This window comes from Cynocephalus volans, chromosome 10, assembly GCF_027409185.1.
Source record: "Cynocephalus volans isolate mCynVol1 chromosome 10, mCynVol1.pri, whole genome shotgun sequence".
NCBI classification, from domain to species: domain Eukaryota; kingdom Metazoa; phylum Chordata; class Mammalia; order Dermoptera; family Cynocephalidae; genus Cynocephalus; species Cynocephalus volans.
The window spans coordinates 127,650,193-127,670,342 of NC_084469.1; the positions used below are offsets into that span (position 1 = coordinate 127,650,193).

General features: G+C 42.9%; 1 protein-coding gene across 2 annotated transcripts; it reads right to left on the reverse strand.

The window, feature by feature from the left end:
• Positions 1-6,118: 6,118 nt before the first annotated feature.
• On the reverse strand, positions 6,119-18,374 carry ZNF19 (zinc finger protein 19). Of its 2 annotated transcripts, none has more exons than XM_063111464.1 (5): positions 18,193-18,374; positions 16,339-16,403; positions 13,100-13,226; positions 12,472-12,585; positions 6,119-8,740 (listed from the first exon to the last, which is right to left on the reverse strand). In XM_063111464.1, exons 2-5 carry the CDS (start codon positions 16,369-16,371, stop codon positions 7,638-7,640), a joined length of 1,377 nt encoding a protein of 458 aa, XP_062967534.1. In that variant the 5' UTR covers positions 16,372-16,403; positions 18,193-18,374; the 3' UTR covers positions 6,119-7,637. The 2 variants fall into 2 exon arrangements, with proteins under 2 accessions (XP_062967534.1, XP_062967533.1); XM_063111463.1 differs by lacking the exon at positions 18,193-18,374 and adding an exon at positions 17,391-17,469.
• Between the last annotated feature and the right edge of the window lie 1,776 nt (positions 18,375-20,150).

A 20,150-nucleotide genomic window follows, 5' to 3' on the forward strand; every position in this document is an offset into this window, starting at 1 on the left:
GGGTAGCAAGTGAGGAGAGGGTATGAATGGGAACCAAGCATTCTGTCTCCAAATGAGTACAACATACCTTCTTTCTCACGTGTTGCCTAATAGCTTGCTCCTTATATGTGCTTAGGAAAGGCCCTGAGTATTCTTCTTTGCATAGCATAACCAGGCAACAGATATTTTCCCCTAATTTCAAGGATGTTGACCTCCAGAATAACACAATGGTGCTGGGTCACAACCCCAGAGTTCTCAAGGCAGTCCAATTATCAGCTCTGATGCTGAAGTCCCGTAGAAGGAAAAGAAAGACTCCCGCCCCCCATCTTCTCATAAAGAGACTTCTAATAGAATGCTGAATGTAGGAGATTTCAACCACCAGGCACACAGGAGTCAAAAGTTGCAGGAAATTAGCAGTGCTTACCACAATGTGTGTTTATAGTGCCACCCTAATACAGGGGACACAGTAAGGAGACTGTGGTGCTGTCCATGGTGTTAGTCTCGCCTCATCCAGGTGTTTATGGAGCTCTTCAAGGTCCCGGACCCAACCTCAGAATTATTGGTCTCCAGCCTGGTGCTTGTCCCCTCTGACTGTATTCTAAGCTTGATCTCCAGACACATCACCTGTCTTATCCTGTCTCTATTTGAATTCAGTTGGCCAGAACCTGACACATCTCACCTAGTGCCTCAATTACTGCTTGTCTTTGCCTATCACCCAGCCTTGACATCAAGAGAATTCCAAGGACGAGAATTTATTGTGGACCCAAATGGTCAAGGAAGACTGTTCTGGGAATTTTTCTTATATCTTACAGATTTCTATAAAAATTAGTTACTTGGCTTTGAAAAGTTAAAAAGACAGAGACTAGATATTGTTCTTGTTCGGTAACAATAAATTACCTCAACACAACTTAAATGTTATAAAAGTGTAATAAAATTAGAAATGCCATATATTCCAATTGCTTTATTTAGCCACCTTAAACTCTCTGAGTGATTTACCTTGCATATAGGTGTTCTGACCCATGAAAACATCTTTCATCTTAATTGCACTTTACTAGCTATTAGACACTTTCATGTTTATTAAGCAATTTTTTCTTCATGTCATTCTGAAGAAAGTGCAAAAGGTATTATTATATCCATTTTATAAATGAGAAAAAACAAAGCTTACAGGTTACAGCCTTTGTAGAACATTGAATGTAGTGGAGGAGATAAGCTTTAAGTCAGCCCCTGAATAAATACATCATTGTAAACTTATTCATGTGATGAAGATAAAGAGCAAGGTATTAAGGAGAGAATATCAAGGAGATACTATTTTTAACTTGTAGGTAAGGGAAGACCTGTCTGAGGAAGCGACTTTGTGGTGAGACCTGAAAGATAAGAATGAGATATCTAGGTAAATAATCAAAGCGAAAGCATTCCAGGCAAGAGGAATAATGTGTGTGTAGGTCCTACAGTGGAAAAAAGCTTAACACATCCGGGGTAAAGAAAGAAAGTGGTACAATATAGAGCTTTGCAGGCCAAGTTAGAGAGTTTGGATTTTATTCTAAATGCAATGGGAAGACATTGACATGTTTTAAGCAAAAGCATGTCATGATATGTTTCATGTTTTTAAAAGCATACTCTGGCTGCTGATTGGCAGATAGATTACAGTAATGGAAGAGCAGAAGTGGAGAGACCACTTAAGAATCAATTGTGGTAGTCCGGGAAGTAAATGTTGGTGGCTTGAACCAGGACAGTAGCAGCAGGAAACGGACAGAAGCTCCATTTTGCTCATCAGTAACATGTTCCTGTCACCTCACATATTTCCCAGCACACAGTAGTCACTAAATATTTGTTAAATAAATAAAAATCATTTAGTGTATTGGAACACTTCAAAGGATCTTATAATTAATCCAAATCCTCATATTAGTTGATGATCTGAGAGGGACATACATCACCGGGTCCTCTTTACAGGCTGATTACTGTTATATTTACCATATTTTAGCTCCAGGACACATAGAGCTATAGTTATATAAACTACTTGTCTATTTTAAATTATGCATTTCAGTACTACACAGAAAAACTAGGTTCCATAGAAGAGTTGAAGTAGAAACCAGAAATGTACAGTCACCACTGAAAACAGAATAGGATTTCATCATGAAAGTTCTCACTCATATGGACCATTAGCTAACATCTAAAAGACTCCAGTTGAGTAGGCTGCTATATCTATGACTGAAATATGACTTTCTCACTGCCTGAAGGTTCTGTCTCCCTCTCTGTAGTGTGGGTTCCCCTGAAGGCAGAACTTGAGGCAAATACTTGAATGCACGTGTTTATTTAGGACATGATCCTGGGGAACAGGACTGAAAGAGCTGGTGGAGTGAAACAGGAAAGGAGGAAAAGCCAGTATAAGGTATTATTGAGGTTGATTCTATGAGCACTGGGACCTTACAGAGCAGTAAAGAGGAGGCTGTCCAGTTAGCAAAGTTGCTTAGCGCACGGTGCTGATAACTCCAAGGTCCTGTTTTCAGTCCCTGTACCCTCCAGCTGCCAAAACAAGCAAAAAAAGAGCAAAGAATCCCTCCTATTGTCCACATGAATGGTGGGAAACTGGAACCTTTATCCTCAGGCTCCTGTCCTCCACTGTTAAGGTTTTCCTGGGATTGTTATCCTGTGCATTCCCAGGCTATGCTTGCTATCAAAATGAGCTCTGAAAAAGTGCCTGAGGCAGAATGTGGAAAGGCATGAGGAGTATCTGAGCAGTGCAAGGGGAGTTCTGAGGTCACTTAGAACTACCCAGCACAGCTACAGCGAAATCCAGAGGTGTACCAAAGAATTTCATTGTTCCCAACCCACAAAGTGGAGATAAACATAGTGCTTGAGAGTTGTCATGAAATTTTAAATTCGTATAGCACAACCAGCTGTACACCAAAAATATTTCCCCTTTTCAAAGCTTTTAGACATGTAGAATTAGATGGCAGTCATGCACTGTGGCAAAGGCTGCTTGCTTCCCACCCATTCATTCTTCCCCCAGAATCTCAATTTATTTGATGTAGTACACTGCCACTCTTCTACAAGATATTTCCTAGTAACTTAGCATCCTGCCATAATCATGTGACTAGGTTCTTGACAAAAGCATTTAACTTCAAGTGTGCTGTAGTACCTAGAATCTTCTTAAAATCAAAGTGGCATGCTTTTCTTCCCCTTTCTCCATCCCACTACCTGGAACAAGCACTTGATGGCTGGAGCTCTTGCAGCCACCTTGGACCATGACAATAATGGCCCCACTGAGGATGGCCAAGTGGTAATTTGGAAGGAAGGAGTTGGGTCCCTGCTGACATTGTAAAACTGTCTTAACCACCATGGGTTGCCTATCTATCTTCAGACTTCTATTATTAGAAAAATAAATTTCTATCCTGTATTAGAATCTGTTGTTGGTGGAGGAGGTTCTGTTATATATAGACGAACCTAATTAGCTATAGTAGGCTGAATAATAACCACCCAAAAGAGTGTCAGGTCCTAATCCCTGGAACCTATGAATGTTATCTTAGATGGCTGTTTTTGCAGGTGTGACTACAGGTCTTGAGATAAGGGCCAATATCCTGGATTATCTGGGTGGTTCCTAAATATCATAACAAATGCCCTTATAAGAGGCCAGAAAGATTAGATACACAGAGGTGATGTGAAGACAGCACAGATCCAAATGATCTGGCTACAAGCTAAGGAATGCTGACAGCCACCAGAAGCTTGAAGACCTGACTCTGCCCTAGAGCCTCCTGAGGGAGTGCAGCCTTGCTGATACATTGATTTCTGCCCAGGGAAACTGATTGCAAATGTCTGGCCTCCAGAACTGAGACAGAATAAATTTCTGTTGTTTTAAGCCACCAAGTTTGTGATAATTTGTTACAGAAGCCATAAAAAACAAATACATTAACCATAACTGGTTCAAGGACAATTGTTCAATTGGAGAGGGCTTCCTGACAGTGGCACCAGGATCATGGACCAGGGATGCTAACTACTCAATAGGGAAGTCCAGGAAAATGGAAACAATTAAACTTCACTCAGCTATCCCCATGTCCCAATGCTGAGATATTGAAGAACAGACGCTTAACAACACCCCAATGCCACACAGCCTCTAAGAGTAAGAGGACCCAAGAACCAGGTCCTCTGCTTCCTATAGTCATGCTACCTCACTCACAGCAGCTAGATTGAGACACTGCCTGTACTAAACGTTATCTTATTATTCTATCTCACCCTACACTTTCCCTCACTGAGGCCCATTTCCCATCTACCTCCCATTCTGTAAAGTCCAGCACAGACTCCCTGTCTTGATTTGATTGATACTCTCTTCCATCTCTAAAGAGCATAAGACAGTTTCCTCCAACAACCCCTCTTCTGATACCGAGACACAGTTGCCACAGACTTTACATCCATCCTCTATAGGGCAATGCTGAGAGTGAAGGTTAATTCTAGGTGTCAGCTTGATAGATTAAGGAATACCAAGAAACCTGGTAAAGCTATCCTTTTAGGTGTGTCCATGAGGGTGTTTCCAGAAGAGATTAGCATGCAGCCAGAGTGGACTGGGTGGGAAACATCTGCCCTCAACACGGTGGGAACCATCCAATCTGCTGGCAGCCCAGAGAGAACAGAAAACGGGGGGGGAAAGGCAAATCTTTCCCTCTATCCTCAGGAGCTGGGATACACTCTTCTCTCCTGTTTGTGGACATCAGAGCTTGAGACTCTTCAGCTTTTGGGTTGAAGGACTTATGCCAAGGATACCATCAGCTTCCCTGATTCTGAGGCTTCAGCCTCAGACTGAGCCGCGCTACCAGCATCCATCTTGCAGACAGCCTATTGTGGGACTTCTCTTCACAATCGTGTGAGCTAATGTCCCTAATAAATCCCCTCTCATATATTTATAAAATATCCTATTGATTCTATCTCTCTGAAGAACCCCAATACACTGCGTTGTTAGAAAATGAGCTCTGACACCAGGCTGCCTGTATTTGAATCCGTACTCTGTTACTGCGACCTTGAGCAACGTAATTTCCTTAACTGTAACATGGAGCTAATTACAGCACCTTCTTCATAAAGTTGTTGTATTGAGTAAATGTTGTGTAGTGATTAGTAAAATGTCTGGCACATGGCAAGTGCCCCAAAATATTACTGCTCTCATCATATACAAAAGGGCAGCTATACCTGAAGCAGCAACATGTGAAACTAACAGCCCCTGACCCTGGATACTTTAACCAGTTTCTTTTCTGGGTGACTTAGATTTTCTGTCTGCAAAATTATTTCCCTAAAATAAGCCAAATGCCCGCCAATGGTAGGGAATAAATGGTGGTATATCCATGCAATGGAATACTATGCAGCAATGACTGTGTCTATACCGATGATTCCATTTATGTAAAACTACAAAAACAAGCAAAATAATTTGTGGTGATATAAGTCAGAATAGAGGTTATGGCAAGAAAGAAGTAATGACCGGAATGGGGTAGAGGGAGACTTAAAACATGCTGGTATATTCTCTCTCTCTCCATCTGGGCCATTACATGGCTATTTTCTTTGTAAAAATTCAAGTTGTACACCTATGACTTGTGCATTTTTATGTTATGCTTCAACTAAAAAAATGTTTACTTAAAAAGTGATTCTCCCAGCTTATTATTCTCTTGGTCAGTCCAAGCATGTGATACAATTGCTCATCCCACTTGCTGGCAAGTAAGGAAGAGGGGTGAAGCCACCCAGCTGTTAGACTTCAGGGAGCAGGTAGAGTCTGGAATTAGGTAGGAGACTCCAACACTGGCTGGCAGAAGGGCACATGGGAGGGAAGTGAGTGATTACATTCATCATCCAAAGAAAAGGGCCCACTCTTTGTTTCCCTATCAGGGCATCTCTGCAGTGTGCCTGACTGAGAACCAGAGCATGTCCTTGGCCCATTAACGAGATCAAAGGGCAGGGTGAGCATGCTATTCCAGGCATTAAACTGGTAAATGCCAAGCTATAAAAGATATAATAGCCTGGCATTTACCAGTTTAATGACTAGAATAGCAGTCATTCCAAATAAAAACTGAAGGGCTGTGAGCTTTGCCTACTTGGTTAGAGCACAGTGCTGATAACACAAAGGTCAAAGGTTCAGATTACCATACTGACTAGCCCCCCTAACCCCCGCAAAAAAATGCCAAAACAAAAAAATAACTGAGTAAACAGAAAATGAAAGCTTTAAGAGTGAAAACTTTGTTTCATAGTTGACTTCTCTTGAGAATGGATTCACTGATGCAGACATAGATTTATAGTAACATCAAAATTTTTACTACAGAGCTTAAGTTGTTTGAACTTCTGTCCACTGGTGCTGTGTAGACTGGAAAACCCATTGTAATGCTGCACAGGCCAATCTCATCACAATCATGGGGTTTGGGGACTGTCAGGCCTATAGCTAAAGTCTTTCCCATATATCATACAGACAAAATATTTCTCCATCATCAAATATGTTATCCCTGAAGACTTTTTTTTTTCTTTTCTCTAAAGATGACCGGTAAGGGGATCTTAACCCTTGGCTTGGTGTTGTCAGCACCATGCTCAGCCAGTGAGCGAACCGGCCATCCCTATATAGGATCCAAACCCGCGGCCCTGGTGTTATCAGCACCACACTCTCCTGAGTGAGCCACGGGCCGGCCCTAGACTTTTCAAATAACTGTTACACTGATAAAGGTCTGTATAAATAAAAATTCTGTTCCAAGGAAAGAAAACCTAACTCAAACTTGCCTAAGCACGAAAGAAAAAGTGGAATTTACTGGTTACTAGAATTTAAAAACCTACATGTATTCCAGCTTCAGCTATGGTCCATCTGGAGTTATTCAGTTGCTCAAACAATATCTTCAATGCTCTACAACACTAAGATATCTATTCTGCTGTGTTAACTTTATTCTCAGACTCCACAAGAATCCAGAGCTACTCTCAGCTTTAAAACCAATGAAAAAAGTACAAGGGAACTTCAAAAAGTTCGTGGAAAAATAGACCTGAAAGCTAATATAAATCTTTCCATTAAATTTTTGAAGTACCCACATTTTTCTTCCTACTAGCTCTTGCCACATCCTGAAACTCTCTGAGTTTGGATGTGTTGTCCCCCCAAAACTCATGTGGAAATCTGATCCCCAGCGTGGCAGTTTGAGTTATGGGGGCAGATCCCTCATATAAGTACCGCGCGCTAACCAATTGCGCCACTGGAGCTTCGGCAGATCCCTCATGAATGGATTAGTGCTCTCCCTAGGTGGGGGGATTAATGAGTGAGTTCTCCCTCTATTAGTTCCCGCAAGAGCTGATTGTTTAAAAAGACCCTGGCACCTCCTCTCTCGCTTCCTCGCCATGTGGTCTGCCTGTACCGACTGGCTGCTTGCCGCTTTCTGCTATGAGTAGAAGCATCCTGAGGCCAATGCCAGATGCAACTGTCCCAGAATTGTAAGCCAAATAAACCTCTGTTCTTTATAAATTACCCAGTCTTAGGTATTTCTGTTACAGCAACACAAACGGAATAATACACTCTCACTGGACCATAGTGGACCACCTACTGACATCTGAACCAGTAACTTGGTCCTGAGGAAAGGAATGTGCAGCTGAGCCAGGCCTGTGTCACACATTCCACTCCCGAATGGAAAATGGAATCCAAAAGGAAAGTGCATGCACTGTTACCAGTAAAAGGGGGTAAAAAATTCTGGGAGGCCAAAATGACAAATGTCCAGCACAGACTTCTCTCCAGAGTGGACATGCTCACGATGACCTGGCTGGGAAGAAGTCCTAAAGGTTTTTTCATACTTGTTACAATCATAGAGTTTCTTTCCAGTATGGATTCTTTGATGCTGAAGAAGATTTCTTTTGCCAGTGAAGACTTTTCCACACTCATCACATGGATAGGAAGATTCCTGAGTATGAATTCTCAGATGCCTTTTTAACTGTTCCTGAGCACTGAAGGCTTTTCCACAATCTACACAGTCAAAGGGTTTCTTCTCACTGTGAATCCTCTGGTGCCGAGTTAGTTTTGTATAAAAATTGAAGGCTTGTCCGCATACTTTACAAGAATAAGGCTTTTCCCCTGTGTGAATGCGTTGATGTTGGCTAAGATGGGAAGTCCTTCCGAAACTTTTGCCACATTCATTACACTCATAGGGTTTCTCTCCAGTGTGGATTTTCTGATGGCGAATCAGCGGTGAATTACCAACAAAAGCTTTTCCACACTCATTACACTCATAGGGTTTCTCCCCAGTGTGTATTCTCTGGTGTATAACAAACTCGGAACTACTGGTGAAACTATTTCCACAATCCATACAGTGATAGGGTCTGTCCCCACTGTGGATTCTCTGATGCCTGATCAGATTTGCATTGTCATTAAAGGCTCTCCCACACTCCTCACACTGATACGGTTTCTCTCCAGTGTGGATCCTCTGATGTCGGATTAATGAAGAATTGCCATTAAAGGCTTTTCCACACTCATTACACTCAAAGGGTTTCTCCCCAGTGTGAATTCTCTGGTGTCTAACGTAGTAAGAAAAATAGGTAAAGCATTTCCCACACTCCTCACATCTGAAGGGTTTCCTTGCATAGTGAATTCTTGAAACCTTTCCTTTAAAATTCTTCACTGCGGAGATTTCCTGGTGCTTCTTCATTTCATATGTTTCTGGGAAGTTGGTTCTCTGAGAGACACTCTTCGGCAGCCCATATGACATCACTATGTTTCTTTCTTTGGATATTCTTTGTGTTGGTGTGGACTCATTGTCAGTGGTGGTCTCGGTATCTAACATAAGAAAAAGAATATAAATGCCACCTTAGAATTATACTAGAAACAAAAGAGCTGAAAATTATAGGTGGATCCTCGTACCAGCCAAACACCAAAAAAGAAAATTATAAGGCTTTGAAAGATATCATCCCAATCTCCACATCAGCCTGCTAGAAAGACAACGCCACTAAAATGAAAGTGCCAAATATCACACAGACAGAGAAGAGTCAAGGTAGAACAAGCTATCAGTGCACACATCACTTAAAGTATTTTTTCCTAAGCTTTTCTGCTCTAAATTTGAATGACTTCTGGTCATCCCTATCATCTTTTAAATCTATGGTATTTACAGGACTAGAAAATGCCAAAGAAGGCGCAGGTTCCTAAAAGCAAGTAGTGACACTGAGGCTGGCAAGACTCACAATCCAAAAATAAAACAGAACAGAGTCAGAAAGCAAAGACAATGGAAGAATTGTTGTTCCTTTTAACAATTCATGCCCTGCAGATGGCCCAAAAGACTGGAGCATTAAGGATACTAGGTACAACATGGTGTTGATAACACCAAGGTCCAGGGTTCAATCCCTGTACCAGAAGCCACCAAAAAAAATTTTTTTAAACTTAAAAAATAAGGGCACTAGGTTGTTGCAAGACAGAGAAAGAAAATCACAGAAGTACTTAGAGGACATTACCCCCAACATGCTACATGATGACCTTGTCTAGAGGTTCTTAACTGCAGGTCCACAGATTGGATATGGACATGAGTGAATACTCTAAATCTGTTGGCAATTGCTTTGTCTCGTCACTAGACTCTGAAAATTTAAATCTCAAACATGAAAAGAAACTACTGTCCTAGACTCTCTGCCTATTTGGAAAGGGAAGAACCCAGTTTACTTAAACGCACCAAGACTGCAGAGTATTCTTTCTCCTATTAGCAAAAAGGAGACACACAGCAGCCCATAAAATGGCATTTGTGTTTCTAAAGATTAGATGACATTTTATCTAAGTCAAAGGTAATCTATTTTATATAAAATGCTGGGCCTTGTTTTAACATTAATTGGGGTTATCTGTGACTGGCCTGCTGCTTAATTAAGTTCATCTATGAGTGTGGGTTAAAAGTGTAAGGGACCTCAGGAGAACGTTGGAAGAGGAGAGATCTGAAACTGAAACAAACATGATAACCAACAGTCCAAAAAAGAGTGAACAAGACAACTGGGAACCTAGGCGTCTGTTCTCACACCCCTCCTTTTTCTTGCTACTAGGCTGTTCAATGTCATAAGATCAAGACTGAGCAATCGATGACCCCAAAACTCTCTATTTTCCCTGATGCCACATACTCCACCATTCATCTTGCTATTCATCTTGCTCAGGATCCCCCCAGCAGTTCTTCCAAACAATCTCCATTTCCCTACACCCCAGTTGAACCCCTACCTGCCTAGTGTTCCAGTCATCGTCACCTCCTTCCTGCTGAAAGAAACCAAAGCTGTGCAGGTGCAGTGCCCTCACCCTGTTTCCCTTCCATTTCCACATCCTCCCACCCCAAACTGCCCTTTCAAGTCTCACACTTGTCAGTCACCCTGGAGCCCCACTCCTCGCACTTCCTCTGCTACACTGTTCGAGCAGCTGTATCTTCTATTCATCTTCAACCTCCTCCTCTAGATTCTCAAATTCACTTGGGCTTAATGATCATCCCTTCACATCCAATTTTTTCTTAGAGTGTTTTTCAAACTGCCTAGCCATTGGTCATGAAATTGATAACAGTGCATTACTATCAAACAGTTTTTTAAAGAAAGATGCCAGTAGTCTACATTAGAATTGAAAATATTCACATTCATTGCAACAGTAAGGGTAAATTTTATTTCCTGATACTCTTTTTTCAGAATACACATGAGGGAAAAGGTTCTGCTGCAAAATGTAATGCCTACTGAGGGTCATAATCAAGACTGAGTTTTGAACATTTACTATATTTTCTTTCATTTCTAAACTTACCAAAATAAGAAACTAAAGTGCTGCATCAACTTTGTCATCTCCTATTTACTCACTCTCTGCAAACCACCTACCCTGAAACTCCTGCCCTTGCCTTCAACTTCACTGTTCACTCTTAATGACTCACTTCTGATTCCTTGGCTACTTTCTCTTCCCTCTCTCACTAAAATTAAATATCTCTTAATATTTCAGATTCAGGGGTTGGCTGGCTACTTTGACTGGTTACAGCACAGCCTTGTAACGCCAAGGTTAAGGGTTCAGATCCCCATAGTGGCCAGCTGCCAAAAAAAAAAAAAAAAAAAAGACAAAAATATATTTAAGATTTAGCCATCTATTTTCTCTCTGGGGATCATTTCAACCAACTCTGGTTCCATCTACACTTGTATCTACACTTGCAGACCTGACATTTATCTCAGATTCTACACCTCCCTTCTCAATGGCCTGCTCTAGCCATCCACTTACATATCTTAAAGAAACCCCACACTCCGTGCTCGTATCTGAATTTGTATAAATTCAAAAAGCTCCTCCCATGTCATGACTTCCCAATGTTATCTGACTCAACTCTCCCTTTTTATGGCCAAGCCTTGTCAGTGTTACCTCCACACTCTCCTTCTATTTCTGCATCACCACTATCCCCTACCCAATTTACTCACTCAAAAGTTAATGCCTGATATATAATAATAGTGGAACAGGATTTTATCCCCTCATTTCCTTCAGGGGAATCAAACCACACACTATGCCAAGTTAATATTTTGAAAACACAGCCATCACAGGCTTACGTCACTAGTGGCAAGGTCACTGTGGTGGGCGTCACTGCTCCTGCTCCACGCTATTTTTCCTGCTCTCCCATTTCCTCTTCCCTGTTCCAGATTTGCCTGTTTGTCCGTTTCTGTAAGTTCTCCAGAATAGAGCCAGCCCTTCGGGTCCACCACAAACTGCATCCTAGATTTCCCAACCCCGACTGGGTGGGTAAAACACACCACCCATATTCATCCACACTGTTGGCTACATAAGGGGCTCAGAATATGTTGCAGACTCTGCCAGCCCCAATTTCTAAGAAGTCAAGAACAGGAAGTCCCACTCAGGCTTTGAGTCCTAAGCCTCATGCTCTTGCAGTGCTTACTAGAAAAGACAGAAGAATCCTTGCAGGTGGGCTCTAGAAATACTGATTGCTAAATATGCTCCCCAGGTGATTCTCCTGCACACATTAAACTGCAAAGTTCTTTACAATGATTTACTGGATGCTCTATTCCCTTCCTTGAGCTGGATACATGACCTTCTTTTTCCCCACTTGTAAACCATTGTAATCTGTCAAACTTGAAGGAGTGTTACTTATCTTCTAAGCTGGATTTACTCCAACCCCTCCTGCTGTGCTCCCACAGCACACTGCTGATATACCAAAAACAGCATTTAGCACATTTTTTTTTAGATTTTTATATGTTTCCATAACTTGTACACTCCAGAGCTTCTTAAACAAAGTTTAGTATGGCAAGTGCTCAAAAAACGGTCTTGAATAAATCCATCCCATCCAAGGAAGAAGGACCACTGAGGTAGGCAATGTTGAAAGGAGCAATGGATTTAAGAATTGCAATATGAGATGTACTGAGTGGTAGTATGTTGATAAGACTTCAGACTGGTGGAAAAGGTTTCATATTTTACCTATTAGGAGACAGCATCTACTTTATTTAAATCCTGCCTGGCATGATTCATTTTAAAATACAGTGTCTGTAAAACTCTACAGTTGCTGGTTCTAAACCTGCCTCACTTACCTTTACAGACGTCTTTGGTCCTCTCTGCAGGGGGATCATCCTGCACCACCAGGCCCCAAGATAAATCCCCTTCCTCCAGAAGTGAGATGAGGGCAGGTTTGGGAACCGAGTAACCTGAAAAGGGGAAGAAAATGGCACCTTTCAGCCCTGTATCTGCTGTGTCAAAAGAGAAAACCTCAGGAATCTCAGTAAGAATAAGACCCACAGAAGAGGGCTCAGGACTGGGGAAGGCAAATGAGATTTTGACTGAGAGGAAACTGAGCATTTGTGACCTATTCTAAAAAAAATTTAAGGGTAGGTACACTAGTGAGATCCTATAAGACATGTGCAAGCACCATTCCCCAGACAATAGAAAACACAGTACTTATTCCTTTAGAGCCCCTTGGAGGATGGGACAAACTCTTACCAGAGGATAGCAATTCCCTACATTGGGACCAAACTGACCTAAGACCTCACCCTACCCAGCAATTTCTGAAGTTGGTCATTGAGCCTCAGTCCTGGAGTCACTTAATGGAGGATACCAGAGACAACCCCTTCTTCTCCATACCACATCCCCAGCCTGTAAGGAGAAAGGAAGGAAGAAAACCAGAAAGTACAGCTCTGAGTCTCAGGAGGAAAATGGCCTTACCCAGGGTAGTCAAGTTTCCATAATTCTCCAGCATCACACTTCTGTACAGGGCCCTCTGTACAGGAGAAAGACCAGCCCATTCTGTCCGGGTGAAGTACACAGCCACATCCTCAAAGGTCACCACCTCCTAAAACAACAGGTTTCTGCTGCCCCAGAGCCAATCCTCTGGCTCCAGACCAGAGTGTAGGGGCAAGGGGACAATAATGAGGGCCTGAGGGAAGGGTCCTATAAGGAATGAGTAATGAGGGAAGGTGAAAGAACTGGATATTAGACCTAATATAAACTACTATTTCTACAACCAAAAATCTAGAACTTCTCTCATTACTAAAAGAGCTTCCATTAGAATACAAAGTTTACTGTCATAAAACATGAGTTAACACTTCAAACACCCTCGGAAAAAAGTTTCCCATTAATTAAACTTCCTAGAGGAAAATCACTTTGATTTTGTAAAGACTTTCAGTCTTTCATTATAGCACCTACAAATGGACAATTAGCTTCAATCTGTCCAGACACCCACTCACAAGTGGCATCTCAGGACCCCCCTGTTCCCACTTTGCTGCTCCAAGTGCCCAGCTAATCCATCTGTGCTTACTCCACATGTGTTCCCCACATGTGCTCACTCCACCCCAAACCTCATGCCCATGTACCAGGAACAGGGCCATGGCTTACCCTGATGAGCCTATCTCATCCAACCCCCACCTGAACTTGACCAAGAGGCTGTGCTTATTGTGCTCAAGAACATCCACCAGAGGGAGCTCAGTGCCCCGGGGCAGTCCATTCTGCTTCCTGAGGGTCTTCCTGGGAGAAGATGCTTCTGGAATTGAATTGCTGCTGCTACTGCAGCTGCTGGTAACTCTTCTAGCTGCTTATACCTCCAAGACAATCTGTAATAGCTTCTGCCAACCAAGTCTCATGCTTTTTTTCTTTCTTTTTTTTTAAAGGTGACCGGTAAGGGGATCTTAACCCTTGGCTTGGTGTTGTCAGCACCATGCTCAGCCAGTGAGCGAACCGGCCATCGCTATATAGGATCCGAACCCATGGCGTGGTGTTATCAGCACCGCACTCTCCCAAGTGAGCCATGGGCCGGCCCTACTCATGCTTTTTCAATAGCTACCCTTTCCTCTCCTTAATGGCCCCCTACTCTACCTTCCCAGAAAGTTCTAGCATTTGGTTTAGAACTCTCTTCACGCCTCAGACTTTGGTATCAAACTTGGTTACCTGAACATGCAGTAAATATCCTCCCATCCTCAAACACCTCAAGTAACTCTGCACACCTTCCCTTCCCACATGTCCCAGCACAGCCTCTGGCTGTGGATGACCCAACACATCTGACCCACCACCCAACACCAAACTCATCTTCCCCTTCTAATGTATATAAACTAACTGGCACTGTGAATGACAATTTTTCCCTCTCTCAGTTAATAGTACCATTTTCAGCCCAGTCTCCAATGCTAGAAACTTGAGATTCACTCCACACCATTACACCCCAATCACTGCTCATTTCTGACAAGCAGTCAGTAATCAAATCCTGTCACTTTTATCACTTACTTCTGGAATCTGACTCTTCACCATGGTACAATCAGTACACAAATTCAACAGCTGGGGACAGTTAAACAGCTCCAATTCCAGGCTTGTCCTGCACTGAATCCATCCTCTGCCCAGCTGACAACCTGACCCCATCAACTCCTTAATGTCTCTCTTGAATAAATCACCACTAACTAGAACAGTAGTTCTCAAAGTATGGTCCCCAGAGCACCACCAGTAGCAGCAGCAGCACCTGGGCACTTGTCAGAAAGGCAAATTTTTGGACCCCACCCTGAGAGTAATCTGTGCTTTTAATGAACCCTCCAGATGATTCCAATGTACACTAAAGTTTGAGAACTTTGGATTATGCGATAAAATCCATGCTCAGAAACCTGAGCTATAGCAGGTAACAAGTAGAAGGTGATGGGAAGGTACAAGACTACACAAAGAAACTATGTGGGAAGCTCTGCAAACAAAATCGCAGAGAAGAAATGACAAACCCTAAATCGGAGTAATATAAAAAATGAGACAGATGGAAGAGATAGTAGGCAGAAACAAGAGGACTTGGTGGCTCTCTGGGAATGGTATCAAGAGAGAATAGAGTCAACAATTACTAAGCAGTCTAGAAACTGGGTGATCAGGACTGTAGAAAATCACAAGAGGGTGGGAGCTTTAAGAAAGATGATATATCAGTGGGATAGTTAGGTGGAGGGACTTGACAGATGTGAGAAATCCAAGATTGGGTTCATGGATCATAAGTGACCAGGAAGAAAGAAACGACAAAGCAACACCCAGCAACTCAACAGTCTCAAAAGGTAAAATACAATTCAAAAAAATCAATTTCCCTGTCACCAAAATGTAAGGTATTTATGTTCACTTTACAAATGAAGCCAGTTAAGATGCAAAGAGGTTACATGACCAGCTTAAGGCCACAATGCCATTGAGGCTAGATGGGATACCTAACATCAGGTGTCCTGTCCTAGTGTAGATTTTCCTATCATGGCCCACTGCCTCACTTAGCCAACAGTACTGACCTCAAGAAGGAAATATGCTTCCTGATTTTTTTTTTTTTTTAAAAGATGACCGGTAAGGGGATCTCAACCCTTGGCTTGGTGTTGTCAGCACCACGCTCAGCCAGTGAGCCAAACGGCCATCCCTATATAGGATCCGAACCCGTGGCCTTGGTGTTATCAGCACCGCACTCTACCGAGTGAGCCACGGGCCGGCCTTGCTTCCTGATTTTGAAGACAAAACTTCTTTCTTTTGGAAGACAAATGGCATGAGCCCCCTGTTTCTTATCTTCTTTCAGCTGTCCCTCTGCCTGCTTTCCCAAGAACCTTGTGATATTGCTGATATCAATCACTCACATCCTATACTGGATCCCTAGATCACCAACCTGAGTCTCTCATTCCCAAAGATCCCTGTGTAGGTGGGGAGGAACTGCAGAATATGGGACTGTCCAGCTCAGTCGAGATCCTCAGCATGCAAAAGGCTACACTTCTGCTTCCCAGCACACTCTCTCCTGTCTTCATCCTCACTAGCCCTGGAGCCTGGCTGCTCAGTGCTCACCATCAGCTCTTTCCCCAGCATCCAGTCCAGCTGATGGGAATCAACAGAGGCTTCCTACTTCTCTGGCTCTAAGAATCACCTCTATCATCCCCCATTTTCTTCAAATCAGACCTCCATAAAGCTGACCTGAGAAATCCACATCTCACCTGGTGCTGGTTTTTCAGGGCTATGGCTGCCATCACCTGGGCTCCCCCTCAGGGAAGGGCACGGGCTGAGGGAAGAAACAAAGAGAACCAAGGGTAAGCCTCGTCCATAGAAGGCTCTCCTTTAAGCCAACAAACCCGCCAATAACAGCAGCAATCATTTACTAAATGCCCACTGGGTAAGTTGTGTATAAATATTTCTTCTCTTAAACCACTCCATACCATGAGGTTTGTAATTCTGAGGAAAGTGACACTTTGATAAGTGACTTTCCCCATGTCACCAGAGCCTGCACTCACAAACATCAAGCAAAATAAAGAGCAAAATAAGCAAAAAACGCCAAAAAAAACCTCAAAGCAGAATCTAACAAGAAAAAACCCAGACCTTCATTTTTAAAAATAAAATTTTACTGGAAAATATAAGGTTAAAGAAAAGTATGTTTTGGGGTGAAAAATACATATACACATTCAGTTCTCTGAAAGTTGTCTTTTTCTCAAATGAGAAAACAAGGCTAAGAACAAGTTTTTCTACCACAATCATTCAGCGGGTGGATGGATGAACTTGGATCCCAATGATATCTGCCAGACTCCAGAAACCCTGCTTTTAATAACCACGCTAAATTGTGTCTCATCATAGTTCCAACAGATTTATTTTAGAACCTGACAAAGTGATTCTGGGTTAATATAGAAGAATCGATAAGAGTAGCTAAGAAAATTCAGAAAAAGAAAGAGTAAATATTCCTTTTCTCGGTTTTGGGGGCAGGCATCTTTTTTGTTCATCACTCCATTCCAGAACCCAGTGATAACCAGAAACTGACTTAGCAAAGGACCCTGAAAGGCCACCTCAACGTGCCAAAATGTCTGGATTACCATCCCCTATAGACACTATGTTTTCTTGTTATAGTCATATTTTACCAAAAACCCAGCATCTTCCGTGAGGAGACAACGCATGATGCAGTTTCCTGCTAGACTCATCTCTTGCCACCTCCTCCTTTCTTTAGTTTAGCTACACTGGCTTTGTTTCCTCTACTATATTAATTTTATCAGGACCTTCGTACCTGCTATTTCCTAATGAACCATTCTTCTTCGACCTCAGAACCTTTGTAGCTGATATTCTCTGCCTGCAGTAATCTGACCGTTCTTCACCTGGGTAATGCCAGCTCATCCTTCAGATCATGCCCTGTCTATACAGACCAGATCGGGTCCCCGTTACACACTCCATTAGCACTGTATTCCCTTCCCTGTATACCACTTTTCCCGATTTGAGGTTATACACTAATTTGTGCTTTCTTCATTCAAACATTTATCATATACATATTTCATGCCAGATCGCAAGAGATACGCAGGAGATACAGTGGAGAGCGAAAAAAGAATGTGACCCCTTTCTTCATGGAGCTTGGTCTAAAGAAAAGACACACATTAATCAAAGATTCTCACAAGTAACTTTACGATCACAACTGTGATTAGTGCCAGGGGGAAACTATCCTAGATGGAAAGGCTCGGGCCGGCCCGTGGCTCACTCGGGAGAGTGTGGTGCTGATAACACCAAGGCCACAGGTTCGGATCCCATATAGGGATGGCCGGTTAGCTCACTTGGTAAAGCGTGGTGCTGACAACACCAAGCCAAGGGTTAAGATCCCCTTGCCGGTCATCTTGAGAAAAAAGAAAAAGAAAGGCTTAAGAATAGGAATTAACTAGGCTAAAAGGGAAATCCTTACGAAAGTAACAGCATGTTCTAGCAGTGAAGGGTCAAGAAGGCTGTAGCCCAGCCAGGGGGAGTGTGCTGCAGGACGATGCTGAATAAGTTGCAACAGATAAACCCACACCTTGTGCACATCTAGGACTTGGTCTCAGACTTACAAGCGATAGGTTGCAGCTACAGAGTTACAAGCAGGTGGAGTTAAATGCTTAGATTTGCTTAATAGGTGACTTTCCCATTAAGCTGAAAGCTCCCTGCGGGCGGGGCCCACGCCCCGTCTCTTGCACAGCTGCATCCCCGGAACCTAGAACAGCAACTGGCACTTAGCTGCTCACTAACTAGTTGTCGGCCCGATGAGCAGAGGGGCTTTGTGGCTGCGTCGGGCTCACAGGGAGTCTCCTTTCCATCCACAGCCTCCGTTTCCCAGGGCTTCCGCCGCGGGCTAGAGCCCAGGCCCCCGAGCACAGCGGGACTGACCCACAGGCTGCTTCCGCTCCCCAGACCCAGAGGCGCCGCCCTGACTCCCTCCACGCGGCATCAGGGACAAAGCCGACCACCTTCTCTAAACGTAAAGGATGCAGGCCTAGCGAGGACCCCTAGGAGACTAACACTCACCTCAGGAAGAACAGAAAGTGCGGCGTGAACGGAAGTGCGTCAGCACGTCGGCCGCGGCGCCCAAGCCTCACGTTCTTCCTCTCTAGGATGCGGGAGCGCTCCTCTCAGTGGTTATCTGGCTTTACTCCTTGGAGTGGGGGGTTTTAACCCGGGATCCTTGAATAGGAGAGAAGATACATCGTTGTTTTTGCTAATTTCTAACCGAAATTTAGCATTTCCTTCAATTGTGTGTTGCCAACAAGCCGCAGTAGTATCAGCTGTACCTGGGACTTTATCACCAATATGAGTATAAATCAGTTATTTTCATATCACAGTACAATTGATGCATATCTCAAAATATAGGCTATTTTCATCACTAATTCGAAGTTACCACCTTTAGATCTTGTTATCACATTGGTAAAGATGCACTTAGATTTCTGTATCACAATTTTTTTTGTTTTTTTTTAAAGATGACTGGTAAGGGGATCTTAACCCCTGATTTGGTGTTGTCAGCACCACGCTCTCCAATCGAGCTAACCGGCCATCCCTACACAGGGATCCGAACCTGTGGCCTTGGTGTTATCAGCACCACGCTCTCGCAAGTGAGCCATGGGCTGCCCCTACACAAATTAATTTTTAAAAACTATTTTAATTGGTTTTGGACGGGTCCACAGATGTCACCAGACTGCCAAAGGGATCGATGAACAAAAAAAGCTGCCCTCCTTAAAGATCAAAGCACATTAAGAGAGACCAGGACTGAGGAGGGATATATTAAAGAACTATTTAAAAAGTGAAAACAGTGGGCATTTAAAAAATGATTGACCATGAGGGAGCTGGAGTAATCTGAGAAACAAAAAGTTTGGATGACCTGACAGATGAAGGTGCCATTAGCTGAGATCAGGAATTCAGGAAGAGAAGCTTGTTTCAGAAAGGAAGGTTAAAGAATTTGTTTTTAGAAATACTGAATACACATACACCCCTGCTTTATTAAAATGTAATTCACATACCATAAAATTCATCCATTTAAAGTGTAAAATTCAATAGTTTTTAGGATGTTCACAGACTTGAGCAAGCATCACCACAGTCAATTTTAAAACATTTTCATCATCTCCTGAAGAAATCTCAACCATCAGCAGTCACTCCCCATTTTCTCTACAGTAGGGAGAATGGTCCTCACCTTAAAGACGTCTATGTTCCCACCTCTGGAACTGTATGTTAAGTTATGATATAAAGAGAAATTGAAGTTGTAGGTGGACATAAAGTTACTAATGAGCTGTCTTTAAGACTAGCCTGGAGTATCCAGGTGGGTCTAATGTAGTCATGAGTTCTTAAAAGTGAAAGAGGGAATTGAAAGAGAGAAACACAGAGATGACAGCACGAGGACTTGGCCCAACATTACTGGTTTTGAAGCTGGAGGAAGGGTGACAACGAGGCAAGGAAAGCGAATGGCCTCTAGGAGCTTGAAAAGTCAAGGAAACAGATTCTCTCCTTACCTGAATGAAACGCTGAATTTAATTCAGTGAGA